At 49.1% G+C, this 26,266-nt stretch overlaps 2 protein-coding genes across 2 annotated transcripts; both read right to left on the bottom strand.

The window, feature by feature from the left end:
* Positions 1-2,298: 2,298 nt before the first annotated feature.
* Positions 2,299-3,120, bottom strand: NEUROG1 (neurogenin 1). The gene is made up of 2 exons (XM_048960736.1): positions 3,019-3,120; positions 2,299-2,836 (listed from the first exon to the last, which is right to left on the bottom strand). Coding segments are annotated over exons 1-2 (540 nt in total). The 5' UTR covers positions 3,021-3,120.
* A 13,337-nt stretch (positions 3,121-16,457) lies between these two features.
* On the bottom strand, positions 16,458-23,875 carry CXCL14 (C-X-C motif chemokine ligand 14). The gene is made up of 4 exons (XM_048960738.1): positions 23,618-23,875; positions 22,680-22,785; positions 18,745-18,855; positions 16,458-17,596 (listed from the first exon to the last, which is right to left on the bottom strand). The coding sequence occupies exons 1-4, from the start codon at positions 23,679-23,681 to the stop codon at positions 17,581-17,583; spliced, it is 297 nt and encodes a 98-aa protein (XP_048816695.1). The 5' UTR covers positions 23,682-23,875; the 3' UTR covers positions 16,458-17,580.
* Positions 23,876-26,266: the final 2,391 nt, after the last annotated feature.

The raw sequence follows: 26,266 nt of genomic DNA, 5'->3' as shown, positions 1-26,266 counted from the left end.
TTAACATCATAAACTGAGTCTTGCTAGATGTATGGTCTTTATACACTGCATAATGTCCACAGATCTCTGCTGGCAGCTAAGAAAACACAAAGGAATAGAGGATATTTTGAAGTTTTGTGGAGGTTTTTTTTCTCTCTCTCTCTCTCTTTGAGATTGAAGTCCAGTGTCTTGGGACCCAGTGACTTTAGATGACCTTCCGTCTCCATAGACTGTACTAAATTTCAGCCCCTGGAGGCTACTCCATACAAAACCTCCTGGCTTTCAAGGGCAGGTGCAAGCAAAGCTTCACTGCGTCACAGATCAAGACCTGTTACTGCCAGAATTAGATTTCACAAATCTCTTTTATTTAATGGGGCATCATTAAGGAACAGGACTACACTTGTTGCTGGCGTCTTTAATTAATACAAGTATTAAACCACTATTAAAATTTCAAAACAACGGCGTTTCCTTCTCAGCATTTATCCTTACTGAAAAACGGAGCTGTGTGTGTGTGAATAGACAAGCACACCAAAGCTACATTAAAGAAATACAGGGATTGCAGTCGCAGCCACTCAGAAAGGAGGAGATGCTGATACTGAGCATCTGTGCACATCTACCCAAATCTGCACAGCTCCCCTCTTCCCAATTCCTATGGCAATTTAATGACCCCCTGTTATATTTCTGATACGATCCCTATATAAATAGGAGGGCTGATGCGAAGGGAAGGCACAGATTTTTGCTGTCTGTTGAATGGCTTTTTAGTGTTTTGCCCTTAGTGTTTACCTTCTGCCTTTTCCCTTGCTCAGGGCAGATTTACATCCCCCAAAATTGATTTGTTTCTAGGGTTTTGCACATAATGCTCTGAAATCATCAAGTGCCCCAACAATATGAGGGGATGGTGGTATTCCAGCTTTACAGATGGGAAACAGAGGCATGGGAAAATGAAGCCAATGAATTCCACTAGCCACAGGCTGTCTCATCTGAGATGTGTAGGACTTCTTTGCATACTCCAGCTTGCATAATTCCATATAGCCATGCATCCACCTCCTTTCCCTCTAAGCACTCTGTTTACTGCTCTTTTACTTAAGATAGGTAGGAGTTTGGGAGATAAATGGGGGGCAAGGCTGAGCTGTCTCAGTGCTCCCATATAACAAGGAGAAGAGGGTGAAAATGCTGCTGAGCCATCGCTGTGCCAGGGCTGTGCCAAGGCTGTGCAATGTGCCTCAGTCACCCTTTTACCTCTCTCTGCTCTCCTTGAGTGAGAATAAGACTCATGCCAAACAGTTTTCCCTATGTAGAAGTCTTGGGCAAAGCTGCAAACCCCATACAGGGATGTAGAATCTATTCCTCGCCCTAAATCCCCCATCACCTTATAGCTCCCTATCTGAAAATTGGGAAGGATCACTCTGAGTACCAGCACTGCTGGAAGCACTGCTCAGCTCCTGTCCTGTCCAAGTGGGTCTGTGAGCCCTTCCCGATGAGATTCAGGCAATGGTGAATGTTTTCAGGTGGCCAGGAAGGATTCTGTGTGAGCCAGTGCTGAGCACCTTGGGGTGAACCCTTCCCTTCCAACCTTTCAAACTGAAAAAACCCAAACTTAAGAAACGAAACTCCAGAGGCACTGCTGACATTCAGTAAAAAACGTTAAAAATTTTTATTTACAGGGTAAAGTACAATTATTTTTTTTTTTAAAAAGAACCCACTTTCATAAGAGGCATAATAATAGAATAAAGCTCTTTATGTACAAAAATACAATTTTCATATGAATGAACATCTTGAATAAATTAAACCGGCCCAATGGCTCAATACCCCGTGTGTGCTCCTGCTCTGAAGCAGGACCGCCTCGCCGGGGGTCAGCATCTATAATGTATGAGGCCTTCGGGTGAGGGTCCCATCGGGCGCGGTGCTGGGACCCCCGGGAGGGGCTGAGCCGCCCCGGGCGCGGGGGGGGGGGGGGGGGGAACTAAGGGACGGGGGGGGGGGGGGGGGTCGGCAGAGCGCTGAGCCCCGTGCTGCGCCCCGGGCCGCATCGGCCCCCTAAGCCTTTTCATCGTATTGTCAGGGCGTTCAAACCAAATTTTCATGCTCGTTTTTCTTCGCCGGAGAGCTACAAATTGTAAAATTGACTTTTCACCTCGTCTGCGGCAGCAAATCTGTCGCTTTTCTTTGCCGGGTTTTCCAAGTCGTATGGAAAACGAGGCGGAGGGGCGAAGGGAAAGGGCACCCCGGAGAGAGGGGTTGGGGGACGGGAGGGGCTGAAAAGTGCAACGGGATACGGAGGGGGGGGGGGGGGGAGAACGGAGACACGCACGGGCTCGGCTAGCGGCAGGGAGCGCCCGGGGCGGCGGGGGGCAGCCCGCGGAAGGCTCGTAGGGCGTCCGAGGGGACGTAGCCGCAGTCCTCGGAGGTGGCCGGGCTGCTGGGACCGGAGGCGGAGGCGCAGAGAGAAGGGGCGGCCGGGGAACCGCTGGACAGCCACGAACCGGCGTCGCTGCCGGGGCTGGGGGGCGCGGGGGGCCCGCGAAAGGCGGGAGGAGGAGGGAGGCACTGCTCGGCCAAACGGAGGGTCTCGGAGAGGGCCCAGATGTAATTGTAAGCGAAGCGCAGGGTTTCGATTTTGGTGAGTTTGGTGTCGTCGGGGAAGGTCGGCAAGACGCTGCGGAGTTCATCCAGCGCGGCGTTGAGGTGATGCATGCGGTTCCGCTCCCGATCGTTGGCTTTCACCCGACGGCTCCGTTTGAGGGTGTGAAGCAAAGCTTCGGTCCTCGCCCGCGCCCGGCCGCGTCTCCTCCGCCGCTCCCGCGGGGTTCCGGGCGGCTCCGAAACGCCGCCGCTGCTCGCCGCCTCCGCGGGCATCCTGCGGGAGAGAAGCCGGAGCCGTCAGTGGGCGGCAGGGGGAGCGGGGAGAAGGTGCTGAGAGGAGTGGGAAAGGGAGGGAAAAAACATCTCCGCAAGTCACCCCAAGGAGGTACGGAGGGAGGGTGGGAGCGCTTGGAGCGGCCGCACCGCCGCGCAGGTGCCTGCGTCCCCCGTACTCACATGGAAAGGCACTCCCGGGGCTGCGGTTAAGCAATAACGGTTTCGAAATAAATAGAGGAGAGAGCGGAGCTCCTCGCTGTAAGGGAAGGCAAAGCGGCCGCGGCTCCGCGAGGAGAAGGGAAAAAAAACAAATGGGAGAGAGAGGGGAAGGAAAAAAAAAAAAAAAAGGGCTCGCCGGCGAAAGGCGGGGCGGGGGGGGGAGCGGGGGGGGACACGCGACCGCTGTTGTCTTTGAAGTGCTGCGGGCAGCGATCCGCTCGTGTGAGCGGCGGCTTTGGCACACGACGGCGCGGCAGCCCGTACTTATAGCGGCGGGCGGACAATGGCCCCGTGGCCGCCCCGCGGGGCCGCGCCGAGGCGGCAGGTCGGCCCCGTGCGCCGCGCCCTCCGGAGCGTGCCCGCAATTACCGCGGGCAGCCGCGCATCTGCCGCGCACCAACCCCCCCCCGCACACACACACACACACACACACACACACACACACACACACACACACACACTCACACACACGCATCTCGGGCTTTTGTCCCCCGAGGGCGGCCGGACAAAGCGGGCGGGGGGCACGCGGGGGGGGTGGCGGGGTCAGCCGTCCGATCTCACCGCTTTCCCCCTCGCCCCCCTCCTCGGGCTCTGGCCCTTCGCCTGTGGAGGTTGGAATCGCGGTGAGAAGGGGTTGGCAAGGAAGGGGTGAGTCGAGCTGCCGCAGGATGAGCTCCGTGAGCTCCGATTATTACTTTTTCCATCCACATCCCGACTGAGCGCTTCTCGGGGTTTTCCTTGCACCCTGTAGTACACGCCTCTATCAAAGTGAAAATATCCCGCAATTGGAAAGGTGTAACTCATGTTTAACTTCAATAAATACTCTGAGGAATCATTCAAAGCAGTTCTTTTCCCTCTTACGTCTCCAAATACCTACGGGCACTTTGCCTTTTGCGTGTTTCACTTTGAAAAGGTTTTTGCAGGTGCTCAGCGAGTTAAAAATTCCCAACGACGCTCATCTTGGAGCCCGATGGTGTTTAAGGTCCCTTCCAACCTAAGCCATTATAAAATTCAGCGTTTGTCGGTGTACAGACAACTCTGACAACTCTTTGTCTACGGATGCAAACAACCAACCGAGAAGAGCCGTGCTGCTCCCATTGAAAACAGCACATAATTGCTGCTAATCCCCACGAAGTGCCCACGGATCCCCACCTCGGACACTGCTGAGGAAGCAGCCAATGTGTTCCCCAGCTCTGACATCTGGCACAGTGCATCCCATGGATCAGCACTGCCCCATCGTCAGCACTCAGGTACTCCGATCCTTGGATGGTTTTCAGTTTCATCACCCATCAGCAGTCATTTTTTAGGCTTCTGTGCCCAAACTCAGGCTTATTTAATTTGCCCGTATGTAAAATGTAGCTTCCTTCCCTCCCCTGTGATTTTCTCCTTTGGTGAACAGGGAGAACTGACAGCGTAAGTCTTTATCTCAGCATTTTGACTTCACGGCCACCAACAATCTGCTCTGTGCTAAAAGGATCCCTTGCAGAAGTGAGCAATCCGCGAGTCCCTGGGTGATGAATATTAACGAGCTTCAAAACAGAAATAGTTTTCTAGTGGCTGAGCTTGGCGCTTTGTAACATTTTATGGGTATACAGACCTGAAATGTGCAATATAACAGCAGAGAACCAGGCCTGGCTGTTCTTTGGGAGCCCTCTCCATCACCAGACCTGCAATCAGGCCGATGGTTTTAGGGCCCATGCACACCTAAATGACTCCCTGCACTAAGTAGCTCCACTTCATTGAGCCACTCATGTCCCACAGTGATGGCTTAGTGGGGTCAGCAGGCAGCAAGCTTCACTGCAAAGCAGGGGAAAGTCAAAGGGGCTCAAAACTAAAGGTTATGGAAACATATGGCCAAAAACTTCAACTTTAGCTAATGTGCACTTTGCACACAGAGATATAAACTCCGGTGCTGCCTGCAACACTTTTATTGTCTTTTGTTTAGGTGTCTTTGAGCAGTCAATAGTTTATTCATTAAAATGTTTATGATTCCCCAGAGTTTCACAGACTTTGGCACGACCCATCACTCGTCTGAGCGTTTTGCAGTGAAAGCGCATTATTCATCAGTCCTTATCCATCATTTGCAGTTTGTCATTTGTTATTCTCTTGTTTTAAAAGTTTGTGCTCCAATCAAGGAGGGGAGAGAGCACCATGTGTCTCCGTGATCAGTCACAGCCATGAATAGCTCGAGCTGCAGTGAATGTTTCACAAACAACCCATAGGCTGAAATTTGTTTGCATAATCTATTCACTGCCTACTTATGAATAACGAATGCATTCACAGAACCAGAATTGTTTCAGGAAGCCTTCGCAAACAGAAAGAAGTGCTAAATATCTCGGATAATTTATTCCCGATGAATAATTCAACCCGTTCTATGCGGCCAGTCCACTAATTTTGCAGATAAATTATTCAGCCAATGCAGATAATGGCCCCTACACCTTATGTGCCTGCTCCTGGGGACGTCGGCTGCCAAACTTTCCCCAAGTTTTCTGAGGTTGGGGAAGGAAAAAATCCCCAAATGAAGCAGGACCTTGGATTTTGCAGACCACGGTGTGTGTTCCCAGCATCTTGCTCATGCCCAGATAGTGAGGGTTATTCTTTGACAAGATCTCCTCTGCCTTGACAAGAGGGCAGCTAGTCTCAAACAGGCTTGTCGATGCTGTTAGGTTCATTGTTAGAGCTCCAAGGAAGATAACCAGAAATACATCATCCATTTGTTTTGGGACACTTTGCTCTTGAAAAGCTGGAAGAGGTATTTTTGAGTGTGAAATAGAGCTGGATCAGAAGTGTTGTGGACCCATCCCCATACACTGCATTCATCTGGAGATGGATGGCCTCAAGCATGAGGCCCTGGTGCTGGGTGGCATGGGCTGTGTTGGCTCTTGTTTGTGCCTGGACTCTGGAAAGATGTGGAATTTGGGAAAGTGAAGGAAAGGCTCCTGAGTGCAGCAGTACTCAGCTCTGCTCTTCAAATGCAGCATTTCCAGCATGGACATGGCTGGGCAGCCCATGCTTTGGTGCCAGCTGTGCCTGGTGAAGCTGAACGGGTCTCAGTGCCAGAAGTCAGCCTTGCATTCCAGCATGGACTGTGATGGTTAGAGCGGTGTTAGTGCTGCTCCATCCCAAGCAGAGAATTGCCTGGCTCACAGTAAAGCTGCTCCCATGGTTGGAAGATGTCTTTGACACATTAGAGGTGCTTTAAAAAAATTGTTTATTTTAACTTTATTGTCATTTGTTTAGGTTTAGGAGGCACATAGATGCAATAACTCACCAAACTAAGTGCTGTTATGTCAGCACTTGGGGCCTAAAATGATGTTGAGAGGAGCATCAAAGCAGCATATCAACCAGGAAAACACTGCTTTTGTGCTTATTTGAGAGTGCGACCGGAGCAGGAAGTCAGAGCTGCCTACAGAAAGTGCTCAATGTGAATTTGGGGGTACAACATGGCTGGTGGCTGAACCAACACCTTGGGAGCACAAATCTCAACTTGCAGGAGCGAGGAGAAGGTCGCACTGCCTCTCACCTGCAATGTCTGCACTGCAAGCCCAATGCTGGAGAGATACACACTCAGTGTAGGAGAGATAGCCACCCAACACTGGAGAGATTCCTGCCCAATGCTGAGGAGATACTCACCCAATAGCTGCAGAGATACTGGCTCAGTGTTGGAGATAAACCCACCCGATAGTCGGAGCTCACAGCCTGCAGGGAGGCACTGCTTACCCCTCCAGCTCTCCCAGGTGGGATCCTGCAGCTCTTTAGGAAGGAGCTGGCCCATCCCTTACCCACCCATAGCAGCCCAGGGGCTCAGGATGTTTGCTGAGGGCATGGCTGGGTGTTGGGTTCTGCTCTGGAATGATGCACAAGGGGCTCAGTCCATTCTGGAAGCTGTGTGAAAATAATGGGGATGTTTTATTTTCAGGTTTTAAACATGTGATACAACTTTTTCTTTCTTCCTTTTTCTTTTCTTTACTTTCTTTTTTTTTTGAAGGTGGGGGGAGTAGGTAAGCGATTGTTCCCTGCGAGCACAAATGTATTTTGTTTGTTGTAATTAAAATGTTTTAATGAGACAACCATAAAATCAACCATTAATTATTTTTTTTTCAAACACTTCTGCTTCCTTTTGAGCTAGGTCTATTTAGAAATAGTTTAGAGAGTAGCCTGCAGTTTTATTCTTTCTTCGGTATTATACACAGGAGTGGAGAAGTCATTTATAAATAATTACACAATGTTTTGGGTCTTTGGGTTTGTATAATATATCAAAGCGATTAGTACACGCATTGTTCCATTGTAAATGGTTTTTTTTCCCTTCCTTTCAGTTTCACTTGCCTTGTCTTCTATCTAAACCTTTTTCGTGAAATCCTTTGTCTTCCTCATTCTTTTAGCTTGTTACAGTGCAGGGACATTCTTCTTATTCAAACACTCACAGCATGAGCAAAGAAAGCTACTTCTGTCGCATCTTAAGTTTTACCATAACTTTCTGGCATTTTCTTTTCTTCTAATTTTCCCAGACTACCGATAGGGTAATGAAGAATTATAACATACATCAATTATTGGTGCTCGCGGGGTATTATGCTCCTGAATTCAAGGGGAGATAAAGAAAAAAAAAAAGAAAGAAAGAAAGAAAGAAAGAAAAAAAAAGCGTCACTTTCTGTGGTTTTGAGGCACATGGGAGAGGACCATGCACGGATTATTTATAACATCGTTCCGAGCATCAATTATGTTCGACTCCTGCAGCCACTTCCTTGTCCCACTGGTTTTACGGCCAGAAGGAATCATTTTTGTGTGTGGTAGCTGCAGCGTTTAACTTGTTTCTTTTATGAGGAGCCCAAACAATGCACCTTCAGCCAAACAATCCATCTCCCCAAATAATAGCCCCAACGTCCGTCAAGCGCTCGGCGCTGGGAAATAGACTCTCAACCTTAAAGGGAGATAGGAATAAAGCTTGGGGCTGGAGGGGCACTGTGGTGATGCCATCCCTGCTGTCCTCATGGGCACCCCAAGAGCTGGGCAGCACCCAGAACGTCCCTAAGGCTCCCACAGCCCAATCCAGGCCATGTACCGAAGCAGCCCCGCCACTGGGTCGCACTGCTGGTCGCGCTGCTCCAGCCCTTCCCAGCCTCCCCGTCTGCTGGGAGAAACGCGATTAGGATGTCACTCCAAGAAATGAACCCTTTTCCCCCACCGTATTGTGTGAGAAGTCTTTCTTCTCTCTCTTTTTTTTCTCTTCTATCCACCTTCTCCCGCCCACAATTCCCCCTTCTGTTGATTTGTGTTTTGTCGATTGGAGCCTGAACATTTATCCGAAAAGAGAGGGATGAAATTCATTGACTGCAGTGCAAATGTGCAAAGCAGAAAGTTATGTGCAGTTTCCTTTTATAATTTTCATATCAATCATTCTGTTCAGGAGCAGCTTTTCTTTATACCCTTCCTTCCTTCCTTCCTTCCTTCCTTCCTTCCTTCCTTCCTTCCTTCCTTCCTTCCTTCCTTCCTTCCTTCCTTCCTTCCTTCCTTCCTTCCTTCCTTCCTTCCTTCCTTCCTTCCTTCCTTCCTTCCTTCCTTCCTTCCTTCCTTCCTTCCTTCCTTCCTTCCTTCCTATTTCTTTCCTCCTCTCCTCTCCTCTCCTCTCCCCTTTCCTGTTACATCAAAGATACTGGTGAAGACCTCAAGCAATATAACAGTTTTTATATATATGAAAATATAACAAGCAATAATTTGATGCATCCACACTTGAGCTCTTGGGGGTGTTTCAGGCCCCCCAGTTCTGGGCTGGGTTTGCAGGGCTGGCCAGGGAGCTCTGGGACCACCAGCAGCCACGGGTCCGCGCTGCCCGCTGTGGGGCTGGGGGATTTGCTGCCATTTGCATAGCAGGTGTTGGGTTCTGGGTCTTTCTTCCTTAAGGGAATTTTAATACGGGATAAATTACCCGGAATTAGGAGAAGGCAGGCGACAAGAAAAGCACTCGTGGGGTCACGGTGGGAGAAATGGAGAGAATGGCTGAAAGAAAAGGAGAAAACCCCAAAGCTGAGGATTTGGGATGGGGGGGGGGGGGGCGGGGGGGGGGGGGGGGGGGGGGTGGGGGGGGGGGGGGGGATGAGGCAGCTCTCATCCACTTCACCTGGAACTCAGGTTTGAATCTGGGGATGTAACCAGTCCCAGAGACAGCGGGACGATTGCTGGCCAGAGGATCTTCGGGTTGGAAGGTCTGGTGAGGGGGTTTAAGATGTTAATCCCTGTATAATCCCTTCCCTGGCATTGTCTGTACAAGGGCTGCACTCGCCAAAGCATTGCCTTGCTTCCTCCCAGGGCCAGGCTGGGGAGCAGCCCCATGCGTGTGCATCCACACACAGGCACGTGAGTGAACATGTGTACACTACACTCAAAGAATGCCTTATTGCTTATAAAAATAAATACAATTAATTCATCCTAGCCAAAAGCAAATGTTAAATAACCTGTAGGGTTGCTCTGCTTTCTGGAATTTGAAGAAGTGCTTTGCACTGACTTAAATGGCCTGTGGCTACCCATTTAACTGGACTGCTTTGCAGTCCATTACCTTAGCACTAGATATGCTGTATCTTTTTATGTCCCCATTCTTCAGGGACAAAAATACAGTTTTAACCGTCCTCAACTCTTGCTTGAATCCTCCCACTGTCAGGCTGAGGAGCTGCAGAGAGCTGGGGGGGCTCAGTGCTGCTCTCCATCACTGACAGCTGGATTTCTTTCACTAATAACAACTCCGGGTATATATTAAAATAAAATAATAATAAAAAAATCCCTTAAAAAAAAAAAAAAACAAACCCTTCATGTTTAATTACAACAGTGAGGAGTTAGAAAGATGGGGTAGGAATATGGTCAAGGGAAAGGAAATGTCTCAGGTGAGTTTTTCTTCCAGGGGCTGCATGCACTTGCACAGCCCTTGGCTAATGAGGGGAGACGAGCTTGGCTGATGTATTTCCGTTGAGCCTCTGCTGCAGGGATGCTGTGTTCTTTTACAATGAAAGTGTGTATTAAATTGCAATAAATTCTATGCTCACAGAAAATTGCAAAATAAGTACAATTGCTAATTGTTAAGTGAATGTACTTCTGGAGACTGTAGACTTCCCTCGGTTTTACCCCTCTTGGATGTAAGCCCGCAGGATTGATTCTTCTTTCAGAGCAGATTTAATGCACTGCTGGACTTGATCTTATTTCCACTTATTCTGCTGGGAATTAGAGATAATTTCTTCGGAGTCAGTGCAGCCAAACTCCTCCAAAGCAGCTGTCAGAACTAGGAAAGGCTCTGAACCTCTCTCACCCTGCTGTGCAAACCGAGGAAGGGAGCCAGACTGCAAGATCGCAGGGAAACATAATTCACAAGATCACTTTATTTATGTACTTATTTATTTGTTACTTGTAGTGGGGCTTTAAACATGTATGCAAATGGGCCCCATTCCAGCGAGGTGTTTTAAGTTAAAAATAAATAAGTGATGTGTGATTAAAAAAAAAATGCATTTAATGTTATTTATCCTTGTTAACCTTCTATCTACCCTACCCTACCCTACCCTACCCACCCTACCCTACCCTACCCTACCCTACCCTACCCTACCCTACCCTAACCCTACCGCACGTGTTGCGCACCCGGTGCTGAGAGTTCAGCTCTTAATTTATGCACCCCTCCCACAACCTCCCCTAGAAAAGGGGCAGAGCCCGACCTTCCCGATTTGTAAGGGCCAGAAACAGCCACACGGTGTCAGTCTCTACCCAGCAGCCGCTCCTCCAGCAGCGCTGCTGTGTGCGCCGTGGATCTGGCGAAAGCCCCGCTGTCTGCTTCAGGTAAGTGTGGAGAATCCTTTAAGTTTATTTTCGAAATGCGAGAAGTTGAAGGTTTTATGACTGCTGGTACTTTATGAGCGTTTTAAAATTTCCCTTTGATATCTACTGTGTGGTTCAGCCAAGTTCTTGTTGTTGCTTGTAGTGAATCGTTGCATGTAATGAATTCTACAAAGGATTATCCAAAAGGAAAAAAAAGATAAGGTGGGAGGCAGATGGGAAGAAAAAAAAAAAGCATTATCAGCTCTACATCTTATTTATGAGTGATGAGTCACTGCAGCAAGTTGCTACAGGGCTCAAGGTCCTGTCCAGCCCCTGGGGCTGTACGCCCAGCTCTTCTCTCCTGTAGACTGTAATGCTGTAATTGCCTTTATAGCAGAGCAGTTAGCAATTGGTCAGCTCTTTGGGTCATCGTGATACAGGCTGTGCCTCTGGTAAAACAGGACAAATGTTTTCCTATGGGAAAGCAACAGCTTTCAATTTGTGCTTCAACTCTGTATCCCTGAGCTTGCTCTACAGCTCTGGTTGTCAGTTTGCATGAAAGTAATCAAGGCTTTAAGCAGTGAACCTTTTTAGCAGGTGTGGTTGTGCCCAGGTGCCATTAGGACTGGGAGGAGCTTTTGGGTTGGGACTGGGGCCGTCACATCAGCACATGGTCCATACAAAACACTGGAGGACAGATATTGTTGCTCTCATCACTACTGATGCTCATTTTGTGTTTTCCTCTCTGTACATCCTATTCTTTCCCCTTATTTAAGAGGCTAGAAGTTTCACAGGCATGATAAATCCAATGAGCCTTTATTTTCTAAATTCTTGTCCCAGGTGCCTTTGATTCACAGGTGAGCCTGATAATCTCCTGCTCTCCATTAACTCTGCAGAGCCTGGGTGGAAGGGAAATCAGTCTGCTATGGGCTGGTGGCATTGCTTGAGGCCAGGTGTCACCACGTGGTGCTGATTACTGTAGTGAAGAGCTTCATTTCCCTGGCAGACTTTTTCTGCTCCTGTGTAGAAAAAAAGGAGAGGGAACACTCATAGGTTGAATATTGGAGAGGCAACGTTTGGCCAACTGGTTCCTGCTGGGGAGAAGGTGGTGCCTCAGTTGGAGTTACTGGGTCAAGGAGCTCCAGGTGGGATTAGTTTTCCTAATGTATTTGCAGCAGTGTTAAGTCTTCAGGACTTAGAGAGGAAGCTGAAGTAAATGCCATGGAAAAATGTAAATGGTGTCATGATGGAGGTAATGGAAATGAATGGGCAGTAATGGGGCAACGTTCCTGGGGGACAAAGACAAAATACTTCTGGGAGTAGAAGTGAGCTCAAAATTGCCAAAGTCTCTATTATTATTATTATTATTATTATTTTAAGCCTATGTAGCATTTATTTTCCCTTTCAAGCTTTTTTCTGGGAGACCCTGAGTGTTCAGCTGAAGCACGCAGTGCCTGGTAACCCAACAGAGCTGCAATTGGTGGCTCTGCACAGAACCCTGCTTTGCCTTGCAGGTCTCTAACCATGGAATGATGCAGGGACCAGTTGCTTCGGGATCCTTAATTACACACAACAAAGAAAGGCAATTAGAGCTGTTTTGCTTCTGTCATCCAGCAAATCTTGCAAGCCTCCAAACCCTTTTTTTGCTCCAAGATTTACGATGGGAATAAATCATAATTAATTCCTGTAATTATTAGCCTTGAGCAAATGCCAGAAGTTTTCCTTTTTTTTTTTCTTCTTTTCCTTTGGGAAGGGAGAAAAGGATCTGAAGCTCCTCCAGAAGGACCTTGCCAACCCTTTTTGTTTAGTGGGAAGTAAAACAGAAGCCCAGATGTGATGACTGCTCAGGCCTTGGCTGACTGTCACCCTGTATCACATCATGTCATCCTGCCCCCAAGGCCTTACATGCCTACTTGGAGCAGCTCCTGTTGGGCTGGGTGCCCTCTGCCCAAAGAGCTGATAATGTAAACAGGCAAAAGATGAGAGAAAAATCAAAGGGGAGATGAGTGCTTTGCAGAGGTTGGCAAAAGGATCAGAAATGCAACATGTTGCTTATGCTTCATAAGATAAATGATAGTGCATGTTGCATGTCTGGAAAGCATTCCCTCCAGGGATCTTGGCTTTCTTTTGATGTTTGGATGATGATCTGCTTATACCCAGCAAGAGAGAGCAAGTCATCTTCTTGAGGCATTCAGGATGATAGTGTGCATGTGTGATCTTTAACTTCGTGTCCCTGTTAGGAAGTCCAGCAGTCAGGTCTAAGGATACGAACCAAGCATGACACCTGGAGAACATCAGCTGGGCTGGGACTGGGGCTGGCTGGGAGTCAGCAGCAGGAGGATGAGGCTGGCATGTGGCTGTGTGGGGCAGAGACCCCTTGTGCTGAAGGTCTGGGGTGCCCTGTGAGGTGGGATGGATGTGGCTCTGCAGGCATGGTGGCAGCCATGTGTCCTCTTGGCCACTGTGCCCTGAGTGTGCACATCCTGAGTTTGCAGGCTAACAACTGTGTGTAAGTGTCCTAGGAGCAGTGTTCCCCAAATCCACCACACAGCAGAACAGCTGTGTTTTCTGTGCTTTAGGGGCTTCCCGTGCTCGGGTAAGGAAATGCAAGTTTATTTTTGTAGAGCATTCCCATCAGCAGCAGTGCAATGAGCTGATTTATCCTGCATGCAGCCCTGGGGCTTTGGAGGTATCCTAGGGCTGTCTGAGAGGATTTCAGTTGCCACTAGATGTCCTTTCAGCCCTGCTTTCCTCCAGCACGGGAACTGGAACTGTTGGCTCAGGACAGAAAGTGGTGGCTGCTGGTCACCCCCTCCTCCCCCCCGAATTCTGTCCTGCTTTGTCTCGTGTCCTGCAGGCTAACAGGGGTGAGGGTGCCTGGAAGAGAATCCAAAAATCAACGTAGGGTTTTGTGCTGGATGTTAAACGTTTTGGTGCTTCTCGTGAATTGAGAGCTGCTGTGGCACTGCCATCTGGGCAGGGTGCTTAGGCATGGTTGGGTGTCACTAATTGGGATGATGGGCAAGGGGGCAACCATAGGGGAGAAATAAAATCATTAAGGTCGGAAGAGACCATTAGAGAAGAAGAATCCAGCTGTCAGTACATCACCACCGTGTCTACTAAACCATGTTCTGGTTACAGGGATATCTGATGTACCTTTTCTGGGCAAACTGAGCACCTCCCAGGGGCCACTCAGCTCCCAGCAGTCTGGGGTTGGAAGGAACTGGTGAATAACAGTGTTTGACAGAGCAGGCAAGGGCAGTGAAAGCTGCAGAGAGATCCTCAGAAACAGATACAGTTCCATTTGTGTTCACACACCTCCGACAGATGGGAGCAAACAGAATGAGCAGAAATCCCAGCGTGAGTGCTTCAATGGAAATGTTACAGAGTGCTGAAACTGGAAGCCATTCTGAAATGAAGTCAGTGTGGCTGAGACTTGTGAAATAGGCTGCCCAACCCCCTGGATCCAGAACCCAAACTCAGCCACAAGCATTCAGCCTCTTGCCAGAGGTGCTGAGCGGATTGCAGTCGGTGAAGTCTTTGGATGCTGTGCACAGCTGGATCTGATGCTTCATTTTTCAAAGCTGACTTTAGAAGTAAGGGGGGGGGAAAGCAGGAAGTGCGACTGTGTTTCTTTAGATTTGATGGGGAGCGTGCTCTGGAAGTGCCTGGGCTCATAGCAGAGCCTGCTGAATCATGCTGGATTGCAGAGGCTGCTCAGCATGTCAAGGCACAGTGACCCTGGACAGGGTGCTGGTTTTATTCTCAATTGCTCCTGTTTCTGCCAATGTGGGTCATGAGGGCCAAGCCTGATGTTTAATTGATTTAGGAGCTCAGGGACATGGCAGCAGTGGGACTGTGGTGTCCCACACACAACATCCAACTGCTGCTGCTTAATAAACTTTTTGTCCATTGCTGGCCTGGACCGTATATGAGCAAGTGAAAGGCAAGTGGTGAAAGGATCTGTATAATATTACTAATCCCATGCAGTGTGCTTGCTGAAGAGGTCCCCCCCACACTGTGTCAGCTCACTGCAGCTGCTGGGTTCAGCCTTGTGCTTTTTATTTATTTAAATAAAAGCTGGTAAAACTGCTCTTGAACAGGTGATACCCATGGCAGAGGGCAGGGAGAGGTGGGGATGCTGGAGAGGTCCTTATCCCTGTGGTGAGGCCTCACTTTCAGTCCCGAAGGAGAAATGTGTAGTTTCTAAACAGGGGAAGGGGAGTGGAGTGGGCTCCTCCTTGCAACTTGCTGGGAAAAGAAGCGTAGACCTTGAGGTTGCTGCCAAATCTAGGTGGGGAGATGCATGCAGGTACATATTGACCATTGTAGCATAGATGCCTTAGTCTGAAGAGACCCAGTGGGCATTTCCAGTGTGCACACCTGGTTTCTTCATGTGTCTGGCTTTTCCCAGTGGCTTTGGTCTGGCAGATGAACCCAGGGTAAGGTTTGCTTGCGCAGACCGTCCTGTGAATGTGAATCACTGTGCTGCATTTTGAGCAACCAGAGCTGTGCGTAGTGTTTCCAGTGGTGCCAACCACTCCTTGTGCAACAGCAGCAATGCTTTTCCAGGAGGATTCATTGCCTGGTGGCTGTTAAATCGGTGTGAACTGTTTCTTGAAGTCTGTTGATGTGTTGAAATGGAGCCTCCTCAAGGCGGAATGGCTGCCTTCACTAAAATGGGAGCTGGGAAATGGCTGGCACAGCCCTGGGTCTGGGTTTGCCCTCAGTGTAAGAGCTCATCCTGAAGCGCTGCCTTGTGGTTGCTGTCCCTGGAGGCTTTATTCTTATTTCTCACGCACCCTGGGGTTTTCCCCAAGCATTTTACTAGGAAGGTGCTGTTGCATCCTTGTGCAAGATAGAGCTGTGAGATGTCAACTTTCCTTTCTCTGTCTCTGCAAGGAATGTTAGCACAGTAAATAAACATGTGTGCTTTATTTGCTGTCTGAACTGGAGAAATCCCTTGAGCTGAGGCCAGGCATTGCCTGGATATGACACGGTTTGCTGGGCTCAGGCAGTGTGCATAATGCTGTAGGAGATGGGGCTGCTCAGAGCAGGGCTGGCTTTAACACACGTAGAACCTCTGCGTTCTCCTGTTCTACCTGCTGCTTTTCTTTTCAGATCCTCAGGGTTTGAGAATATCACTCTGCTGTGCATTGAGCCCCATGGGGGGTGGGAGATGTGTTGGGTACAAGGTCTGTCCCTTTGGGTAAGGGCTGAAACTGCAAGGAGACAACAGGAGGAGGCTCACAGCCCTTCGGTTACAGCCTTCCCCCATCTAGCTGAGGCATTTTCTAGCTGTATTGTATTATTTTACATACACCCAGGGTGGCTGGTTTATATTTAACATAACTCTACTATAAGGAGGTGGCACAGCCATTCTTTGTGTAGTGGGATTTCTCAGTATTTAGGTAAACCCCAGATCCTAAAACAAAAAAGGGAATTAAGCAGCAGCAGAACAACTCTCCTAACCCTGCTGTTATTGAGTTCCCCAACTCTACATCAGCCTCTGATTTAATGCTTTTCTCTCAGCAAAACTGCCCACTGAAATAAGTGATTGGAAATGGTTGGCGTTCCTGAAGGAAACCTGGGAGCAATGGTCAGATTTTTTTTTAAATATATTTTTATTGCTTTTTCCCATTTGTCTTAGAAAGAAATATGAAATCTGCATGCAACCTTCTAAGTATTTCAAACACTTAAATAGCATATGATAATTTAGCAGTACAGTACATTATACAGAAAGATAGTATAGGGAGACTTCCTATAGTATATTTACAAATGAAAAGGTAGTTCTGTTATTTCATTAAAAAGAGGAATGCTTTGCTTAACATTGAAGTATTACATTCAAAATAATGAATATGTTGTACTGTGACTAAAACATAGGTATTTATATGTTTGCCCTACCATATTTTTCATAAAAAGGTGCCTTTTAAAGGCTTTTTTTTGCTACAAATCTAGGAAATCATACACAATAGTCTTGAAGCTGAAAATGTCTGAGTACTGAAGCCACAAACCTTGTGTGAGAGCTTCAGGTGGAGGAGGAAAAGAAATTAAACAAGTCCTTAGTAACAAAAAAAGACCTAGAAATGCTCTCTAGAGTAGGGAAATGAGATGGGAGGGTGGTACACTTCACCTTGCAGCAAGACCCCAGGTCTGTTAAGGAAGAGGTACGTGAGTGGTGCTTGCAATCCTTTGCTGATGAGCCAAGGGACCTCGCTTCTGCACCACAGCCACCACGTGTTGGTGGCACCTCACCCAGCTCCTGTTCTGTCCCAGCACTGCCTCACTGGGGGCTGCCAACGTGACCAACAGCCCCGAGGCTTCCCCATTGCCAAGGGCTGAGGGACGCAGCTGGAGAGTACTTTGCAAACATTGTCTAATGAGCTTATAAAGCTCAATTGCGATCATAGTGAAGTATGAATGAATAACAATTAAAGAAAAAGGCAGGAAACAACAAAACCAAACCTCTTTAAAATCTCAAACATGAGTTGTTGTTGTTTTTTTTCCCCCAACCTCGATATGATGCAGGCAGGTGTGAAATCTGAAGTGCAACAGATGCTTGTGAAATCTGGAAGCCTTTTGCACACGGCTATAAAATGTAAAAACTGACCCTTGGTAAAAAGTGCTTTATAATAATATAGAATTTGTCTTATGTCTGTGAGAGAAATAATCTTCTGCAGAGCCCAGTCCTACGCCAGCCAAGGGAGTCCTCTCCATTCCTCATACCGCCGCCTCCTATTCTTCATAAACCCTGCCCAGGAGGAAAGCAGAGAGCAAAATATTTAAACCATGAAGGAAACAACTCCCTTCCAAATAATTAAAACCCGGAAGCCAAAGTGTTAGCCTCTGCTCAAGTAAGTTGGAAAGCTATTGACGTGCTTGGCTGCAATGAGTGGGACATGCAGGATGGGCAAATCCACATCCAATAGTATTCATTAACCACTGGAGAATCCCTCTCTTATATGCAAGCATGAGGTAGATCATAGTTGTACATCTGTATTAGAATGGATAGTAAGTTAACAGTATGTCATCTTTGGAATAATACCAGGCTCTGTTAGTTTTCCAGCTTACACCCTGAGGAGCAAACCTGGCAGCCTTGTTTGCTGCAAACTCTAACGTGCTCAAGCTCTTTGGGTGAAAATGTCTTACATAGAGCAGGGGCAGTGCTGTTCTGGAGAAGGAATCTGCATTAGCGCTATTTGCCTTTATATTCCCTGCCTTTCCCTTTGGTGTAACTCGGTGGGTTTGGTACAGCTGGCCCCAAGGGCACTGACCAGTTGTTTGCTTAGAGCAAGTCGCTGAAATAAATTGGGCTCTTTGTGTCTGAAATATCTCCTTATTGCACTTAGTTTGGGCTGTGGAGGAGCCTGAGCAGCAGGCAGGAGCTGTGCCAACAAACAAACCTAAGCAACCAACAAAACCTGATGGCTTGCCATTGGTTATATAGATCTTTGTAAGGGGAAAGGTAGCAGTGCATCTTAGCATTCCCTGGGAATGATTCATTAGTTAAAACTGGCCAAGGCCTGTGGCATTAAGAGTTGTAGGTTTTGAAGTTTTGCAGCTAAAGTGTGTGGCGTAAAGTAGGGCAGAGTAATCCCAGCTCTGCTGACTGCTTTCCTTACAATTGCATGGAAGTAATTTGGCCTTTCATCTTGGCTTTTTTAGCTGTAACGAGGAGGTGAGTGCATGTGAACAGCCAAGATCATCAGTTGACAAAGAGTTCAGCTGAAAATAATGACTATTTATAGTTATAACACCCTAATCCTAAAATAGAAGCAAGGAGTGCATGTGGCAGGAAAGAAATTGCATCATGAGCATCCGTTTCTACTTATAATTTTGGCAATGAAACACATCCCTTGTGCTGGATGCAGCACTGGCAGTGTGCGCCCATTCTCTTACCTGCCCTTCTCTTTCCATACTCGGTACCACTTCAGCAGCCTCACTGTGTTCTGGCGTTTGGGGTTCAGGCAGTGCTGCTGCTCACCTCTCACTTTCGTCCACAGGGTCACGCTGCAAAGGAAGCATGCAAGTTATGGGCACTGCAGACAGCCCCAGCCCATGGCTCTGCCTGCAGGGCACTGCCTGAATTGCTCAGGGCGCTTGCCCAGGCAGTGATGGGGCAGCAGGAGGGTTTCCTGCTGTGTTTGATGGCAGCCATCTGAGTTAGAAGAATGTTGGAGCAGATCTTCAGCTGTTATCAATCAGTGCACTTCAGCGCGTTGTCCACAGAGCCAGACTAAGTTGTAACAGATGAAGACGTAACCGTTAGTTTTGATCAGTGGGTTTGCTCTGTCTGCCTGTTTAGTATTTCCTTTTGAGTTTAATAGCTGGCTTAATTAAGGCTCATTTGGGCAGCCTTAGGTCTTTGCAGGAGGAGATGGTTCCCTTAGGCTTAACAGTGTTGCATAGGAGGGAAAAAGATCAAACCTGGATTTTTTTTCTTTTCCTCTTTACTCAATGATGTTTTAAACGCTTGCACATGGGTGGGTGCCTGCTGAGCCCAGCAGGGCTGGGCCTCCAACCTCCCCTGACCGCAAGCACATCAGTGTGCCCGTGTCAGCAGCGTTCCCTTGGTGTCCCCTCAGTGCCAGGATGAGCCGTGCTGCAAGGCAGAGCTCTGCCTGGCACTCCAGGTTTCTTCCCAGAGAGCTCAGTGATGTTGCCCTGGAGGCTCTGCCTCGGCTGAGGTGATGTGGGAGCTCTGGCACTGCTTCCACTGAGGGTGGCTCTCTGGAGGTGTGGGCTGTTTGTGCTTCTCAGGGCTCAACACCAAGTGGTTTTTTGGTTTTGTTGTTCATTTGGTGACTGAGGAAACCCTACAGTGTTGTGTTTTTTTGTTTTTTTTTTTTACTGGCTTTATTTCATTTTCTGTAAATACCATCCACAAAAAGGAAAGGGTTTCCAGTTTACCCAAGATATTATAATGGGATTAGTCAAATGCTATTAGAAACATGAATAGACGAATAGCAGAAAACCAGAAATATGTGTGTATAATGAGATTCTGGCATGGACTGGTTCAGAAAGGAGCTGAGCATCTCCTGCCACAACCAGAATGCCTCGTGGGCTTTCCCAGGACACCCTCTGCTGCAGTAGGAACCCCCCTGTGGGCAGTGAAACACTGCTTACTGCTGTCTGTTCAGCTGAGAGTCGTGCTGTGTTTCCCATTTCAGTGTTGTACACTGGGCTCAATTTCTTTCTGCTCAATGAACCTTCATTCTTGCTTCCTTTCTGTGCTTTCTCTCCACTGGGTGTAAGCTGAAGTCATAGAAAATAAGGTGTAATTCTCAGGTAGCTCTTTCCCAACACACAGAAGAACACCTGATTGCCTTGTAGAGTCTCTGGGCTGCAGAGGATGGAAGGGGAGGGGTCACTGCTTCAACCTGTGGATCACTGCTGCCATCTCAGCCAGTCCCTGGGCATCAGTACATGAGGGAGGTGGTGAAACCAAGCTCAATGAAGGCACAAAGCATGCAGGTTTTAGAAAGCTTGAGGTTGGCATGAAGTTTCTCCATCCAGAAGCCATCTCCTTGGCTGTACCATTTGCACTGACCCATGCCAGACCTTGGCTTGAGCTTCTCTTATGACAGAGCACACTGGATATTTCCAGAAAATAGCCAAGCTATGTCACAGGAGGAAAGGAGCTCCTCTGAGAAGCAGCAGTGAGTGAAGGACAACTCTGACCCTGCAGTGCAAGGAAGAGGAGGCAGACAACCTCTTAGTTGTCCATCTGAGAGGTGCACCATACAACAGAGGTTTTTCTTGGCTGAGATGCATTGCTTAGATGCCAAGCGTAGGTCTGTGAGACATCCCTGTGGTTCTTGGTGCTGAGGGCACAGCCCTGGGTGGCAGCAGTGTGGAACGCTGGGCAATGATGGGCAATGCCACCTTGGGGTGCAGGCATGCTGCCAGGCAGGATTTAGTGGCACGTGCTTAGAAAGAGAGACTGTAGAAGCTGAGTTCCTGACTAAGGATCTGTCTGGATGTGCTGCAGGAACAGGCTGAGCAGGATGGATGCTGCAGGTCTCTTAGACCTTCAGAGGTCTCCCTCAGGTGGCATCTCTGTATCTGAGGTTCCTTGTGCCAACACCATCCCTGATATATTCACTTCTCCAGCTCTGGGTTAAGCACCAGGTATGTTCCCCTCTTGGAGATGCACAAAAGGGACAGCTGCTTTCAGACAAAGTGTTAAACCTCCCTCTCTTTTTCTTCCAGAGGCGGGAAAGTGCCTCCTACTTGGTGTGCCATGAATCCAGATAGGCTTTAGCCAGGGCTAGGACCCAGTTCAGCTCTCACCCTGCACCACTGCTCTGCTGAGGGGTCTATGGCCAAAGATGCATTCCTTCCTAAACTGCATCCACACCCCTCATAATCTTCCAGACCTCATTTCTATCATGTTTCGCCTGTATAGGGTACAAGAGCTTTTGAGGAAAGCAGGAGGGGAAAGCAGCTTCATCAACTCATTTTAAACAATCACCACAGCAACAAACACTGGGCTGCAGGAATTCAGCTCTTCTGTGCCTCAGCCAGAGACTCCCAGATCCCTTGGCTCTGAATATTAATTTGAACTTGTTCGGGCTGCAGCAGGGTGGCTGGGAAGGCAGCGATGGCAGCATGTTACTGGCCCATGGGTGTCTCCAGGAGCATGGGAGAGTGATGGGACAGCTCTGTCCCAGCAGCTGCTGCAGCTCTGTGAGCTTAAATAGCATTGCTTTGCATTTGCATAGCTCTCTGCTGGGATAGCAACCCAGGCACTGAGGATTTCCCAGTTTCCTGATGGAAATGGAGAAGTTGTATGAATGAAATCTATTCCACACGTGGTGTTCTCCCCTCTGCAGGCTGCCAAGCTTGGCTTGGCTGCTCACAGGGATGCTGGTGTCAATGTGGAGAAGCCTGTTGCAGATTTCCAATCCTGTGCCACAAAGCTTTGCCCTGGGCAGCATCTCTGCAGGGTAGGCTCAGTTTCTGGAGGCATTACCACAGTCATGCAGGCAGGGTGGGCAGAATGGGACTGGCAGGATGGGGCCCTGGGGATCTTACGGTGCAGGGCAGGATGCTGAGGTCCTTTCTTTGGTTGAGGAGCAAGCACCAGGGTGATCTGTAGCATTTTGGGGTGTGTGGTTGCACTCAGGACCCTTTTTTCCTCTGTCGTAGGTGGCAAGCTTGTTGCAGTCTTCTCATTACTTTGGTCATTATCCAGCTCCATGGGCTGGGGTTTCCTGGGGCATTGAAAGTTAGCCAAACCAGGGCAGAAAATCCCCTCAAACCACTTGCATTTAAAATGGGGAGGAAGAAAACCGCTCCGTTAGAGATGCTGTCAACCCCTGTGGCTGCCTTGCTTTGCTGTGCATCGTTCTGAGGCTTCCAGCAGCATCGCTCAGGGCTGGCAGTGCAGCTCAGAGAAGAGTTCTGTGCTGGGTGATCCCATGCAGCACACGGGGCTGTGGAGGTCTGAGGACTCTGGTTGGGATGAAACTCTGTGCAGAAGCAAATCCTGCTCTTGTTCTCACTTTGCTCAAAAAAACTTTGAATAGTTCTGGATTTTACAGCAAGTGGCTTGCCGTGGTATTGGCCCCTGTTTTCACTCAAGCTTATTCTCCTTTTATTGTTACCTGTTTTGCATATAATCCCTTGAGCAGACAACAGTGTCAAAAACTGATAGCGGAGTTTTTGATCAGAACTACACATTTATTGCATCAGAGACAGCAAGTGACTTTTCCCGGGAGCTGGCATGCCAGAGAATGATAAAAGCAAAGAGCAAAGAACGATCTCATGGTGTAAAGCAATATAATTCAGCTGACAGTGAAACGGAAAGAAAGAAATGAAGGGAAACTTACATAATCATCTCCTCCACACAAAATGGGTACCTCGGTTTTATTTCCAGCTTCCGTACATTAGAGAATCTTATCTTCGGCCCTTTCCTCGAGCACTTGCACTTCACACCTGGAAGAAAAAGCATTTGCTCACCCTCTCTGTGTGCCCAACGTCCCCCCCCCCCCCCCCCCCCCCCCCCCTGTGTGCCTGCAGGCTGCAGCCCGCTCCGTCAAGCCCTGATGGGAAAAGCTGCATTTCGTGTTGCTGCTGTGCTTAAAAAGAGTGATGTTTCCTTTGCCACAGGTAGCAGCTTCCCCCAAGAATGTATTTTAGAGCAGTTCTGAAGCTCGGTAAATAGGAGAGCTTTGTGAAGCGCACCTGCTGGGATTGGATATAATTGTATTGAGCAGGAGGAAATGGAAATGTAGGAATTCACGTTAAACTGAAAAAAACAAATGCCCTTCGCAGCTCCTTTCTCATTTTGCTCGTGTCTCGCTCCCAGTTTGGAGCACTTTCAGTCCTTTTTCTCTCACGGATGCTGCGGTGCATTCGCAGCCAGACAAAAGCTGAGAGTTTCTTTAGCCGCCGGTTTTGTGCTCAGCAGAAAACGCACCCTGGCAAAGGCAGTGGGATTCGTGCACTTCAAACTTGGCTCTGTTTTCCCTGGGCGAATCGCCATTCGTTTTGGGGGGGGGGGGGGGAGATTCGAGGTGTGCCCCCAACAGCGAGGGCATGGGGTGCAGCCGGGGCACTGGGTGTGCTAGCAGGATGCGACTTTGTATTATTGCTTTTACCTTTTAAAACCCAAAAATCGCAAGGCTGCTTCGCGCTGTGGAATCAATATTATTATTTGTAGTGACACGCAGGGAACTGTCCTTTTCGGAGGAAAATACGGTGGGGGGGGGGGGGGGAACGCACCCTGGAGAGAGCTTTAAACGAGAATAGGCAAAAATCCTCTTACCTTCCGCACTGGCTAAGCACATCGCAATGAACAGCAGAAGCAAGGCTGCCGTCAGGAGCTTCATGGCGAGCCGGCAGGTACCCGAGCGCACGCAGCGGGGTTCGGTCTTGCTTTCCCGTCCTCGAGGTGGGAAGGAGCGGCTGCGGGCGGTGCTGCTGCCCGAGCTCTGCCGCGTTCCCCCCCGCTCGTCCCCTTTTAAATGCTCTCCCGCTGCCCGTGCTGCCGCCTCATTAACATGCGGGGCCGTGCGGCTCCCTCCGCTCCGCAGCCCCGGGGGGAGAGGCGGGCGGGCGGCGGGGAGGGACGGGGCGGGCAGGGGGGGAACGCGGCGGCCGCAGCTCCGTTGGGCTTCTGGCGGGCGGCCGCTTTGGGAATGAGGGTCTGAAGGGGCTCACCTGGTTGCGGGAGGCGCCTCCGGTTTGCGGAGAGGAGGGAAATTGGGTGAAATGGATGGTGAGGTTAACGCCGGGCTCCTGAAGGCGGTGTTAGGTGGGTTTGGCATGTGGGGTATTTCAAGAAATCGGTTTTAGGGTAGCTTGAGCAAATGCTCAAGGAGTTTCTTGCGAAGGTAGCAACAGGCAGAAACTTTGAGGAATATAAGCGTGTTCCCTCTGCCTTGCAGAAGCTGACTCTGATTTCACTATTGCTAAAGAGCATCCTCAGCATCCCAATTCCACGCTTTTGCCTGCGGAGCAGATCGAGGTGAGGAACGGTCAGGTCCCCAGTTTCATGGCGCATTCAGAGCACGGTACTACTAACCATTTTACCAACTCCGGCTCATCTCAGCACCCTGCTCCTATACCCACACACACACCCAAACCGACCCGAGCCATTCCTCTGACTGGGGAAGCCCTGCCTCGCTCTCCCAGTCCCATTACACGCCCTCAGCCCCATTTCCATTTGAAGTTTCCCACCCGGCTGTTTTCCTCCCATTGGCAGCGGCCGCCCCGCCGCGTTCCGGCCGGGTGTTGGCAGGCACTGAGTACAGCCGTACCACACGCAGCCTGCACGTTGCACGCAGGCGGTTTGTCTGCCTTGTTCCAAGAGCTGGGTTTCATGCAGGACGTGCCGAAACGCCGGGAACAGCCTGCTTCGGGGAGCCGGGGAACGTGGCATGGGGGCTTTTGGGGTTAAAAAGCTCATTTCTGGGTAGGGCTATTCGGTGCGTGGAGGTGTTGGGAGTGTTTTGTTAGGCTTTTGGGTATTTGGGCTGCGTGGTTCTAAAGTAGTTCCTGAGACTGAATGCTGCTGGGGAAGGTTTGCTCTGGGTGTAGTTCAAAACTAAAGGAACAGGTTTGTGCTGTGGCCTGGTGATAAAACTGGGAGAGCTCAGTGAAAAGCTTTGAGAGACATCGGCAGCACCGTGTTCACATGAGGAAGGGAAAAACTGAAGGAGAGTGGAAAAGGCAGATCCCAGAACAGTTGCTGGCTGTGTGGGGAGGATGCTGGTGGGGCAGTGGGGATATACAGCTTAAATCCATCCCCAGCCCTCCTGCAGCCTGGGGTCACTGCTTGATGTGTGTGTGTGTGTGGGAGCAGCCCTGGGCTGTGCTTGTCCCAAGCAGAAACAGGGCTGTGGGAAGGGAAAGCCATCCTCCCTCCCCTCTGCTAATAAAAATTGGGTGCAGCTTTAGCTGTTGGCAATTTGAACATCCTCCCAAATTGGGAAGCTCATGTACAGGCAGCAGGAAAGGAAATTCTTGAGTTTTCCAAGAGTGAATCCTCTTGTTTTATATGACTCTTGCTAACAAGTGTTGGAGGAGCCAAGCTTATGAGCTATGTAATAAGCAGGGTGCTGTTTTAGTTCTAATTTAAAGTGGGGGAATGGATGTGTATGAGATGTGTGTGGGTATGGTAACTGCATGCTGTGTGCCTGAGCAGTTTGGCGTCGCTGTGCCACGTGCTGACCTTGACAGTAATTATTTCTGATAGCTCAAAGGTGTCTCTGGCCATGGAAAGGCAGATTTTGGCAGCCGTGTCTGGCTGCTTGTGACACCTGCTCCACCTCTAAATGTCGGTCACAGAGGAAGAAGAAGGTTTGGTAAAGGGTTTAAGGGAAAGGAAAGATACATGGGCTGAAAGAGAGAGAAATGTTTGCAAAATGGCCATGAAGCTGATGCTATTTACTGTTGTTGGGGTAAAGTGCCATGTGTAAGAATTTCCTCATCATCTGGCTGAGAAGATTAAGCATTTGGAGCGATGTGACAGTGTGACACAGTCCCTGGGTATCATATCAAGAATCTGGGGCAGGAGTCGGGCTTGAATTCTCACTCAAATTCAGAACTAAGGAGCACAGATGAACTGTATGTTGCACAGAGTTTTCTCTTGGATGGTGCAGTTAACTTGAGATTTTTGGGCTGTGTAGCCTCTTTGTGTTCAGCATCAGACACATTGTGCGATGTGGGTGAGATGCAGAGCCAGCAGAAAACTCAGCCCCAGGCTTGAGGTGAGTGGAGATTGCCTCAGATTTGGGCAAACAGATCTGGGAGCGTGTCGCAAGCTGCTCCCCTGGTGCTCTTCTCACTCACTGGAGGATGTGGTCAGGGATGTGGTCGAGGCTGTGTTTCCACCTTTTGCTCCAGACAGCCCTTTTCTTGCCTCCATAGCAGTGCACAGTAGTTGTGTCATCCCTTATGTGTTTGTCTATCG

The sequence above is a fragment of the Lagopus muta genome, chromosome 14, assembly GCF_023343835.1.
Source record: "Lagopus muta isolate bLagMut1 chromosome 14, bLagMut1 primary, whole genome shotgun sequence".
NCBI lineage: Eukaryota > Metazoa > Chordata > Aves > Galliformes > Phasianidae > Lagopus > Lagopus muta.
This window is presented reverse-complemented; position numbering and strand designations above follow the sequence as displayed.